This window comes from Erpetoichthys calabaricus, chromosome 4, assembly GCF_900747795.2.
Source record: "Erpetoichthys calabaricus chromosome 4, fErpCal1.3, whole genome shotgun sequence".
Lineage (NCBI taxonomy): Eukaryota > Metazoa > Chordata > Cladistia > Polypteriformes > Polypteridae > Erpetoichthys > Erpetoichthys calabaricus.
In genome coordinates, this window is record NC_041397.2 from 174841656 (window position 1) to 174854895 (window position 13240).

Sequence of the window (13240 nt, forward strand, 5' to 3'; positions counted from 1 at the left end):
TATAAATTAAGTTAATTCTCTGTTTCTCTCTGTCTCTCTGACACACACTGCACACAACACAAGCAGCGAACTAACGAGGCACCATATGAACAATGAGTGCTGGAGTGAGACTGAGGATCTGTGAAGTGACAGGAAGCTAGAGCAGGGTATGCCTGCACATTACTTAATTAGCATGGATTTAGTATAGTGCTCGGCACACAGCAAATTCAGGTTTTGCTTTTTAGAAATTTCTGAGAACCTGCGGATACAGTGGGCCCACTGTGTATAATTTACTGTTTTCCCAGTACTCTTAGAATGACCCTCTGTATATCTGATAGTTGCACTTTAGTTTAAATTACTTTAAAAACATTCTACACACATGTCCGTGTTTTTAAACAGTTTAGACACAAAGAGTTTAAACATACTCTTTGTGTAACCCTTTCTGTGACTAAAAACACATTTTTTCATTGAAATATAATATAGCAGCACTGACCCTGGCATCAAGAGGTTAAAACAAGAAGAACAACAACAACATTGGTGCTGAGTTAGTAAGAGAAGCGGTATTAGGTGGCATTCTGTTATTCAGATAAGCAGTTCCAGTGCCAGCAAAGAGAGGAGTCTACAAACATCCACACTACAATGTTTTCACTTAAAAGCAGCCTTTTTAAATTAAAACAATCTCCATCCAAACTAATGTTTTCACATTGTTTAAGAAAATACCTCTAAACTGAACAATACTACATATAATATAGGCTTTCATCTACAAGGGGCATGTGTGCATCTGCAGAAAAATCCTTGAATGGTAACAGCACTTACCATGGAATTTATTGCAAAACTGTAGAGACCGGTAAATTATGTACCTTTTGTACATGTATGCAGTGTACAAACTGTACAAAATGCAATTTAGATGAATACAGGCAAGCAATGTTACAAGTGTCATAGAAAGCAGCTCTTCTATTTCCACTATACTAGAATATAATAGTTTAATGTGCAGCGTGACCAGTCAGGGTATGAGACATTGTAATGAGCAGGATCCAATCATGGAAGAGCTTAATAAGCATGAACAAATCAGATTGTGAGTCTCCATTTTCAAAACTCACCATTTTCACCCGTGCACATTGCAATGTGAAATCAGCATTTTCAGAAGTGTAAGACTTTGGAGAGGGTTTTCAACAGTCTACGTTTTTGGGGGTTTAAAACACGAGGAAAGTGTGAACAAAAATTGAAAATTTAGACTAATGTCTAAACAAAAACGTAGTAGTGTGGATATAGCCTAAAAAGGGCAAACCTGCCACATTTAATAACTTAATGTGGCAAACACAAGCAGTCATTACAAGGATAGCAAGCTATCTAAATGAGCAATTAATATCTGCAATAATGCATTGCATTAGCAATGGCTAGCACAGTGCAGTGATACAGTATTGTAAAACACAGACTTGACTAAAAAATACTTAGCAAGAAAAGTTAAAAAGAAGATTTCAATTAGCAAAGCTTAAGGTCTAGTTTATACTGAGTACTTCTGTATTTTACAAAGCAAACCACAAAGCTGGTAATTTAGAGTGGAAATTGTTACGTCTAGTAAATTCATAGTGGGGATTTTCAGTCTTAATCTATCATGGTTGTTTAAATTCACGCTCATGAATGCAGCATGATTAAAGCAATTACAGTTTGATTGGAAGGAGATACGATACAGGACAGTCTGGGAGCTCTGATTGGTTGAACTGTCATAATGTGTTTGCACTGTTAAGCACCTAAATGAAATACTCATTGCTTTGTCTTCTTGAGCGTGCATTTGTCAATAAAATGCAAAGAATGGTTTAACAACAAAATCATTTATACTTTTTATTCACTTATTTAAAAAATTGTATGAAGCAGAAAATATAAAAGAATTAAATAAAAAAGAGAGCTATCCATGTGGGGTTTGCACATTCTCCCCATTCTTTGTTGGTTTTCCTCCAGGTACTTTCTTTTCTTCTCCTAAGAACATTTATGTTGGTTTATTTGTGATTCTAAAATAGCCACTTGTGGCTGAGTGCATGCATAAAGACCCTTTGCTGGATCAGCATTCTGTCCAGAGTTTTTTAAAAATGTTATGTAATACAACAGAAAAAAGAAGTGTGCACATTAAAATCAATCCATAAATGTTAAAACGAAGGTGAGCATTAATCAAATACATTTTTATCTGTTAATTCATTCATTTAAATCACTTGTTTATTATTTCGTCAAGACTACTACTTCATATAATACTCAAAAGATTCTGTCGATCAGTAACTCGAAATTTGCATGGCATATATTATGATTGTACCCTGTGATGTCTTGCCTAGGCCTGACAAGTAAAATGTTACTTAGTTTTAAATAAACAGTTAGCTGTGCTGCTTTGCAGATTCAGAAGCCTGCGTGCCTAACCTAGTCTGGTCACTGATAGAAAGATAGATACAGTGCATCTGGAAAGTATTCACAGCGCATCACTTTTTCCACATTTTGTTATGTTACAGCCTTATTCCAAAATGGATTAAATTCATTTTTTTCCTCAGAATTCTTCACACAACACCCTGTAATGACAACATGAAAAAAGTTTACTTGAGATTTTTGCAAATTTATTAAAAATAAAAAATTGAGAAAGCACATGTAAATAAGTATTCACAGCCTTTGCCATGAAGCTCAAAATTGAACTCAGGTGCATCCTGTTTCCCCTGATCATCCTTGAGATGTTTCTGCAGCTTAATTGGAGTCCACCTGTGGTAAATTCAGTTGATTGGACATGATTTGGAAAGTCACACACCTGTCTATATAAGGTCCCACAGTTGACAGTTCATGTCAGAGCACAAACCAAGCATGAAGTCAAAGGAATTGTCTGTAGACCTCCAAGACAGGATTGTCTCGAGGCACAAATCTGGGGAAGGTTACAGAAACATTTCTGCTGCTTTGAAGGTCCCAATGAGCACAGTGGCCTCCATCATCCGTAAGTGGAAGAAGTTCGAAACCACCAGGACTCTTCCTAGAGCTGGCCAGCCATCTAAACTGAGCGATAGTGGGAGCAGGACCTTAGTCAGGGAGGTGACCAAGAACCCGATGGTCACTCTGTCAGAGCTCCAGAGGTCCTCTGTGGAGAGAGGAGAACCTTCCAGAAGGACAACCATCTCTGCAGCAATCCACCAATCAGGCCTGTATGGTAGAGTGGCCAGACGGAAGCCACTCCTTAGTAAAAGGCACATGGCAGCCCGCCTGGAGTTTGCCAAAAGGCACCTGAAGAACTCTCAGACCATGAGAAAGAAAATTCTCTGGTCTGATGAGACAAAGATTGAACTCTTTGGTGTGAATGCCAGGCGTCACATTTGGAGGAAACCAGGCACCGCTCATCACCAGGCCAATACCATCCCTACAGTGAGGCATGGTGGTGGCAGCATCATGCTGTGGGGATGTTTTTCAGCGGCAGGGACTGGGAGACTAGTCAGGATAAAGGGAAAGATGACTGCAGCAATGTACAGAGACATCCTGGATGAAAACCTGCTCCAGAGTGCTCTTGACATCAGACTGGGGCGACGGTTCATCTTTCAGCAGGACAACGACCCTGAGCACACAGCCAAGATATCAAAGGAGTAGCTTCAGGACAACTCTGTGAATGTCCTTGAGTGACTCAGCCAGAGCCCAGACTTGAATCCGATTGAACATCTCTGGAGAGATCTTAAAATGGCTGTGCACCAACGCTTCCCATCCAACCTGATGGAGCTTGAGAGGTGCTGTAAAGAGGAATGGGTGAAACTGGCCAAGGATAGGTGTGCCAAGCTTGTGGCATCATATTCAAAAAGACTTGAGGCTATAATTGCTGCCAAAGGTGCATCGACAAAGTATTGAGCAAAGGCTGTGAATACTTATGTACATGTGATTTCTCAGTTTTTTTATTTTTAATAAATTTGCAAAAACCTCAAGTAAACTTTTTTCACGTTGTCATTATGGGGTGTTGTGTGTAGAATTCTGAGGGAAAAAATGAATTTAATCCATTTTGGAATAAGGCTGTAACATAAGAAAATGTCGAAAAAGTGATGCGCTGTGAATACTTTCCGGATGCGCTGTAGATACTTTATTAATCCCAAGGGGAAATTCACAAAATTTTTGTTCAGAGTTTACTCATTCTCCGCATGTCTGTTTAAGGATACTCTATCTTTGGTTACTCTAATTTACCCAGTCATGCTGCTTAGCTTAACTTGCAATTCTAAGTTTGAGCTGATGTGAGTGCGGGTGGATATGCACGAGGATGCCCTATAATGGATCTGGTGCCTAGTGCAAGGCTGGTTTCAGATGATACCCGAGTCTGATGCTTTTGCCATATGACCAGTCTCCTTAACCTGAAATGGATTAAGTAGGTTTAATAAGGTATGGATATTGTAATTAAATAAACTATTACACTATGTCATGTTTTTTAAGCAGTTAATCAGTATGTAGTAGTTTGTAGCTATAATCCATGCCATAAGCATTTTGGTCACTGCCTGACATTTTATTATATAAAAGACACAGTTATTGTCATACACAAAGCTGATGAATATGCCTACAACACATACTACTGTATCTGTAGACTTTCCTTTTAACCATTGGAATATCACTGTGTGTATTATGTGTTTACAGAATGGCAAAACAACTGAAGCAAGCTTACCACAAGTTTTTTGTTGCAGTTACATGAGTAAAGGAGAACACTTTATTCAGCTTAGGGGAAAAAAAAAGAGTGAAACATTTTGTGTATAACTCTCACCTCAGCCAGGTAGAACTCATCATACTGGCGACGATAGTTCTCCCCTTTGTAGTAATTGCTAGCAGCAACAATCACATCAACAGCAACCATACTAAGAATAAACATGTGGAAGACTGAAGATCGCATTAATTGCTGTGGAAAAGGAAACAAAGAAAAATTTCAGTACCAGATAGAAATCCTATCAAAGAGCCAGTTTCATCTAGTCATACCACAGAAGTGAGCTATGCCAGTATAAATATTGCCGTTACAGTAGCTAGTGCAGTACTTCCTAAATAATTATTTTCAAGTCTATGCCTGATAGACACTAAAAAAAAGAAAAGAATCAGAGCTAAATACTAGAAGGCTAACAGGCATGCAGCTACCATTATTGATATTATTGAGTGTGTATCAAGTCCAGGGAGGGGTCCAGCAGCTGTGGGGGATCTGATGGTGAAAAAAGATTCACTGATCTTTGCTGAAAATGCAGTGATCTTCATGGAGTCAATGGAGGCTCTGATCGGGGCTGTCAAGATATTGAGTGAGGAGTCTGTCTGAGTGTCTGGGCTTGTGAATGTCCTGGATAAAAACCAAGATCCAAGCCTTTAAAGACCTCTTGGGCACAGCCATCAGCAGTGTGTCTGTTTGCGGAGAGAGTGTTGACCATGTCAAAAGGTTTACTTACCTTGGCAGTGACGTTCATGTTTCTGGTGACTCTTCCTATAATGTCAGTAGACAGATTGGGAGAGCATAGGGGGGGTCATGAGGTAGTTGGAAAAGGGTGTGTGGTGCTCCCGATATCTATGCAAAAGGACGAAGGTCCAAGTGTTTAAAGTCCTTGTGCTTCCTGTTTCGCAATATGGTTGTGAGACATGGATGCTATCCAGTGACCTGAGATGAAGACTGGATTTATTCAGTACTGTCTCTCTTCGGAGAATCCTGGGGTACCACTGGTTTGACTTTGTCTCTAATGAGCGGTTGCTCATGGAGTCCCGATTGAGGCACATTACCTGCACTGTGAGGGAGTGTCAGTTACAGCACTACAGCTGTGTTGTGCGGTTCCCTGAAGGTGACCCAGCCTGCAGGATCACCCACGTAACACCTGGCAGTGGCAGATAGAGCGTCATTTCCAGAGGGTGGGACTGAACCGCATGTCTGCCTGGGAGGTTGCCAACCAGTATCCTTAGCTATTTTGTCGTCTGGTGGGTGCGGCAATGCGCTGTAGCAGTTCATGCACCCCAACCTGACCTGACCTGTGTCACAAGGCAATGCTGAAGAACTTTCAAAATATCTCCTCTGATGAGAACCACAAATTGAGTGCAGCACCGACAACAAATCAGGGAATTCAGTAGTGGTAAAGACCAACTCAAGAGATTATTTTCTATGTCATTTACCCCTTACTGCTTTTCAACCAAAAATATGTTTTTCAGAAATGCACTGGGGATTATTTACTCAATGTGACCATGTAAAGCACACTTATGTGGCCAGCCTATGAACATTTTCTTAAAATGTATTTTGAAGCCATTTTTTTTTAATTTGAGTTTTTGTTTTAACAGAGAATATTTCTGATGTATCATGAATAGATTTCAGTTTTTAATTGAGAAAATAAAATAGAGGTCCAGTGGAGAACAATTACTAAACATGTATTTTTATAGCAAGTCTTGCAGTGTTCTTTCTGATATCCAGGGCCCAAAAAATTAACTATGGTTAATTATACCCCATGGTGGATCTCCAGATCTCAAAGATTTCCTTCCCTTCATTACATGTATTTGTGAATTGGCCGTTGAGGGTTTTTTCTTTTTTTGATCTAACCCTTTCTCCTTAGCCAGTCCCATTACATTAGTTTAGAACTAAATACTCTAAAGATAAAAGTTTTTAAAAATCTCACATAAATTTAAGTTCTTTCTGAGTTAAGGAATAATAAAATGTTTCTTAGAAAAACCAAAAGATTTTAGTTTTCCTGGATGCAGAGAGTTCCAAACAAAGATAGAACATTTACATAAGAAGTAAAATTCTCTTTAACTAAAAGGCAATCAAGCAGTTCGATGCCGCACAGGGCTCCACTATAAATATCTATACCATGTTTCACATCTGCATCTCAAGTTATTCTTGGCTTTGACAAATTGCCAGCGGGGCCTCAATCAAGAAGGCCTTCTAGTTTAAGCACATTGTTCAATGCTGCCAAAATAAATAAAATCCAAAGCAACATAACCTGTCAGTCAGAGGAGCTTCCCCATTCTGAGGGAGAAAGGTTTTGCAGAAGTTAAACAGACCTAGTAATTGTTGCCCAAGGCAGTCAAGTAAAACTATGCTACACATACTCAAGTTGACCGCTCACATGTTACATAAATGCTCTGAATTCATTAGATGTAAAAGGTATCAAACAGTACTTTTTCCATTAGATGTAAAAGAAAGTAAAATATAAACAGCAATGTTCACATTTTGCTTTCAGGTATGTGATCACAAGATGTGCCACATCTCATTTACTGCAAATTTGCTTTTCTCTGAATACGATGGCAAGACAAAGTGAGGAAAGGTTATATAGTCTTTGTCTCTGTCGTGTATTATTTTAGTTCTACCCATGGTAAAGGGAAAGTTTTCTTCTGCAAATGCATTGTTAGATTATTACTAAAAGAAAACATATATATTGGCATATTAACCCTTTGTGAAAATATTTTATTTATGTTGAAGCTGTGTAAAGATTAAGGTGACTAGCTAAAATGTCAACACTATTTTTAAATGTGTATTTAGATAGCATTATCCACTTCATGATTGTGGGAAGCTGTTCCAGTCTTAATAGCCTGGAACCAGTCCTGAGTGTAGCACCAGTCTATCACAAGATTCATTCATGCAGACATCATTACTGTTTCATGCACAGTCAGGTTTGAGGCAGAAGCTTCACACAAACATCTACTCAATACAAACTACATCAAATTTTCAAATAAGGACTCTGGGAGTGTGAGCCTGCAATTTCTTATGAAACAAAACAACCCAGATGATGCTTTCTTAACAACTGAGTACTTATTTATTGCTAATAGATCTGCTCTGTTGTGGCTTCAGATTGTGTAGGAATCCCATGGCCATATAGGGCGTGGTTCTATTATGAAATCACCATCTGAAGTCTTGTAGAAGCTCTACCTGTGATTTTAAAACATCAATAAAATTCACTATCTTCTGGTATGGCTATCATACTACACTATTTAGAAAGCCGTGACACTTAATTGACTGATCTTTTTTTATTTTCACCCTGATCTGTCTGTTGCCTTTTTGTTTCAGTGTTATGGCTTTACTGTACTGTCTTCATTTACTACACTAATTTCTATTGGTGATAATATGCACAAATGTATTCCTCGCATTAAGCAGTAATGGACAGTAATTATGTTTCATAGCATTCAGTAGTGAGAACTCAAGCAAAATGACACCTTTTATTGGCTAACTAATAAGATTATTGTAATCTTTTTAGTTAGCCAATAAAAGGTGTCATTTTGCTGGACTTCTTATTACATTCACAATGGCTAACACGGTACAACACACTAGTACTATAGCATTCAGTATAAATCTTTTTACTGACTGAACATTTTGAATGTTGTTAACTGTAATTAAAGGGGAAAGGTATTTTAGTCTTAGGTATTCTAAAAGATGCTTTTTGAACCTGTTTTTAAAATTTTTGTTAAGTTTATTTATTTTTTTGTAAACTGTGCTTGTTTTTTCGGACTTTGATTACACAATAAACTGTTCTCTGTGCTCACTCTCAAGCCACATAAAAAATAAATTAGAGCTCTTAATCTAAGATAGGTTCACTGAATATATAATCTATACTAATAAAAGGCAAAGCCCTCACCGACTGACTGACTCATCACTAATTCTCCAACTTCCCGTGTAGGTGGAAGGCTGAAATTTGGCAGGCTCATTCCTTACAGCTTACTTACAAAAGTTAGGCAGGTTTCATTTCGAAATTCAAAGCGTAACAGTCATAACTGGAACCTCTTTTTTGTCCATATACTGTAATGGACTGCAGCTCGCTGGCCGTGGGAGGTGGAGTTGAGTATCGCATCATCACGCCTCCCACGTAATCACGTGAACTGACTGTGAACGCAGTACGTAGAAAACAAGGAAGAGCCCCAAAGAGCGCTGAAGAAAACATTCATTACACAATTGAGAAGGCAGCGAAACAATAAGAAGCGAGCGAGTGACGCATACAAGCATATTCATAAGTGCAGCTAAGGCAGAAACAAAGCACGGTGTAAACCGTAAGTTTAAATTAAATTTGGCAAGATTGCTTTTCTCCTGTACAACTACACGTTGCATTCTCAACAGTAAGCTTGCACGACTTGGTCATATTACAACCGGAGTGCTGAACTGACAACGTGGTATACAAAGAGAACTATAACAATCATAATAAACGAACAATAAAACAGAGGGGAACCCGTGGATTAAATAAAAAGGCTGCTTCCTTGGCGAAGCAAGGAAAAAGGATGGCCTTATATGGCGTTCGTTTATAAAACAGCGGAGAAGCTGTGTAAAGACTGCTTCACAAAAAAAACAGCAGAGCGCCTTATATGAGCAGGCAGTCAGCTAAAGAAGGGAATCAATAAATAACTATAATCGTAATAAACAAACAAAAAATAGCGGAGAATCCGCGGATTACATAAAGGAAATGGGTACCTGAACAGAAAAGTGAGTCTCAAATACCTACACAATAACTATAACAATCGTAATAAACGAACAGTAAAACAATACAGAACCTCTAAGCAAGGAGAAAGGACAGCCTTATATGGCGTTCGTTTATAAAACAGCGGACAGGCTGTGTAAAGGCAGCTTCACAAAAAAACAGATCCTTAACAAATTGTTATTGGTATATTTTCCCTCAATTTAAAAAGGTTTTCTTTTCTTCTTAATTAAAATTTAAAAGCAATACTTCACCGCTGCGAAGCACGGGAATTTGGCTATATGCAGTGAGTGTGTACGCCTGGTGAGCCCAGAATTAGGGCGAAACACATGTCGCGTACTCTTTGCATTATTTGACAGTAAACTATTTTCAACCATTCTATGATCTGCTTCTCACAAATGAGTGCACCGTGGCGGATGTTAGCTGACTTGCTGGCCAACCACAAGTGTTACCTGGTAGGTAACCACCGATACAATCAGATTGTGATACAGACTACGAATGCCGTGAATGTAATTACCCCGATCTACATGCTGTCAAATAAACGAACCACACGCCGTGGCGCAATGTTAGGGGCTTCGCCTCTAGCGCTGACGTCCGAGGTTCGATTCCCGTAAGGGAGTGCAGTGAGTGTGTACGCCTGATGAGCCAAGAATTAGGGCGAAACACGTGTCGCGTACTCTTTGCATTATTTGACAGTAAACTATTTTCAACCATTCTATGATCTAGATATGTAGATATGTATATATATATATATATATATATATATATATATATATATATATAATATTTGTGAATGTATGTATATATGTATGTCTATATTTATATATGTGCATATGTATATATATGTGTATATATATGTAGATATGTATATATTTATATGTATATATATGTACATATGTATATATATATATATATATTGTGATAGATTGAGGTCTCCGTGACCCCTTGAACCCTCAGACTCAACTCCAGACACCAGGTAAAAGTCCAATAATTATATTTATTTGGACAATACAGTGCACAAAGCACCCTCCTCTCCACAATACTCAATAATAAACAATAAATAATCACTCCTCCACACTCCCAGACACTTTGCCACCCTTCCTCCCAGCTCAGCTCGCCATCTGGGATTTCCCATAGTCCTGATCCGGAAGTGTTTCGTCCTGTCTGTCCACGTGACTAGGAACACTTCCGGGTCATATAAAAACTCTTCTTTACCCCGGAGGCACGTCGTTTCTTCCTGTCATGTGATCATGACGTACCTCCGGGTTATAGGGCACATAAGAGTGACAACCTCCCTACAACGACTCCTGGAGGCCCCCATGGTATCCAGCAGGGCTGTGCATATAAACTACAGAGTCCATGATGCCCTGCTGGAATTCGGGGCACGTTCATGCTGTCGGGAGAGCTCCTCCTGGCGGCCTGGGGGTGAGGGCCGGAGTAGAAAGCCGGCAATCCTTCACAATATGTAGATATGTAAATTTGTATATGTATGTATATGTGGATGTGTATATGTATGTATATATATGTATATGTAGATATGTGTATATGTAGATATGTATATATATATGTATATGTATATACAGTATATGTTTACATAACCTCTTTAACACACTACTTCTCCGCTGTGAAGCACGGGTATTTTGCTAGTGTATATATATATATATGTGTGTATATATATATATATGTGTATATATGTATATATATGTTTACATAACCTCTTTAACACACTTCTTCTCCGCTGCGAAGCGCGGGTATTTTGCTAGTCTACTATAAACCATCTACAATGTCAATATTTTTTATTTAATAACGTAAATAGTGCAAGGTTGTCATGGTTAGCGCAGTAGTTAATGCTGCTTCACAGATTCAGTAACCTGCACTTGAATCTCACAGTATATCATTCTGTGTGTGGAGTTTACAAGATTACCCCACGTCTCTGTGGGTTTTCCTCCCACAACACTGGGTTTTCTCCACATCCAAAAAAAAGAACATGAAGGATAAGCTCACAGTTAACTCCATCTGAAAAAATATGAGTGAAACTCTAGGTATGTACATAAGTGAGCCCTGCTGTAGATTTCCACACCATCCAGGGTGGGTTCCTACCTTTATTTATAGGCTGCTGTTATAGGCTCTGAACTCTCGTAACTCTGGATTGGATTAAATAGATTTGAGAATATTATGTTATCACCAGTCATTGAAAGTAGATGTACATAAGAGTGGCACAGTAGGAAAAATAGGTTAAGTTTGTCTTACTGCTTGGAAATTATATAGTCCTCACTTGAATATCCCCAAAACACCATCTTAATTAGCCCGCAATACTGTCAGAAATGTTATCTTGGTTTTTTAAATTACTGTTTTAATGTGCAATTTAATAGGTGCACTTGAATGAAAGAATTAACTCAGTTATAATCCATAAGATCGAAAAGGTCTCTTTTTTTAAGGGATGGCCTTTGAAAAATAGTTTGAAAAATTACAGGATTAATGATTAAATAGAATGAAATGTAATTATGTGACATGTTCATAAACTAATAATTAAAGGAATTTTTATTCACAACAATAAATATCCTGGAACATAATATTTTTTTAGATGATTGAATTATTTTGAGGCAGCATTCAAAGTCCAATTTCTGTCAAAGTCTTCATGGAGTTTACACATTCTCCCAGTGTCCACAGTGTTTTTTTTCTGGGTTTTCCGTTGGTGTCATCCAGCTGCCTAGAAGCACATAAGAGTATCTGTGTGAGTCTGTTCTGTCATTAATAGATGGTTCTTATCTGATTGCTGTCAGGATACACGGTAATGGAATGAATGGGTTCAAATTTAACAATTCACTCAACAGTTCTGAATTATGTACAGGGTAAAACAAGGTGTCTGCAAAGTGGTGAGTAAAAAATTAGAATATCACAAGGACAATAAAATCCAATGTAATACTACTGGTATTCTGATAAACTAATTATAGTCTCCATATGATTTAAGGAGTTTTTCTCGAATTTACCTTTGGTTATATGTCGATAAGCAGAAGTCTTTATTTCATAATTGAAGTCTAGTCTATTGCAGGGAAAGTTTTGTTTGAAATTTTGGTGGTAGTGGCTTTACTCCTGTCATAAGTACATTGAAATTCTTGCTTGCATGACTGACCAGCATGCATTACATTGCCACGCTTTAGCTCTATAAAAGCAAGAATAGAAAGCCCACATCAGCAACCCACATCGATCTACCCCTTAGTCCTGTTTCTATGTGTTCAATCAAAACTGAATGCAAAATAGACCATATTTTTGCCCTAGTGCACAACTGTAAACACATTGGATTTGTGCTCTCAATTTACTTGCCTATCCTTTTCCTTTTATCTTTTTTATGCATCTTTCATGTTCTTTAAAATTATTATTAATTGGCTGACACCTTTATCCAAGTTGACTAACAACATTTGAGATAAAGTTGGCTACAAATCTTTTGCTTTTACAATTGAAGCATGGGGAGATGAAGTAATTTGCTCATGGTCACATAGTGTCAGTAACCAGAATTGAATGAACAACCTCAGGGTTTGAAGCCCAAAGTCTTAAATAATTAAACCCCCAGTCCAAACCCCCAGACTCCCCTGTTTTTCCTTGTATTACTTGTAATGCTGGCCTCTCCCCCTAGCTTTTATTTGTGTGTTTAGTGCCGTCAGACTTGACTTGACCAGGCCTATTGATAGCATTGATTTGATTTCCTTTTTTCAGAGACATTAGCTATCCAATTCTTGTTTTATGGCACAGATTTCTTGATTTTTTTTTTTTTTTTTTGGTATTTTTGATCCTTTGTTTTAGATTTATAAGTTATCATTTTGATTTTTTGGTTTTGGACACTGCTCCTGTTTCTGGATTTAGATTTTTGG

General features: G+C 38.0%; 1 protein-coding gene across 1 annotated transcript in view; it reads right to left on the reverse strand.

Moving 5' to 3' along the window:
• Positions 1 to 13240, reverse strand: part of nalcn (sodium leak channel, non-selective) — an 898297-nt gene that overhangs the window by 474579 nt on the left and 410478 nt on the right. Inside the window, exon 12 of the mRNA XM_051926631.1 lies at positions 4727 to 4858. Coding sequence (XP_051782591.1) covers positions 4727 to 4858 — 132 coding nt within the window. The remainder of the gene's footprint in view (positions 1 to 4726; positions 4859 to 13240) is intronic.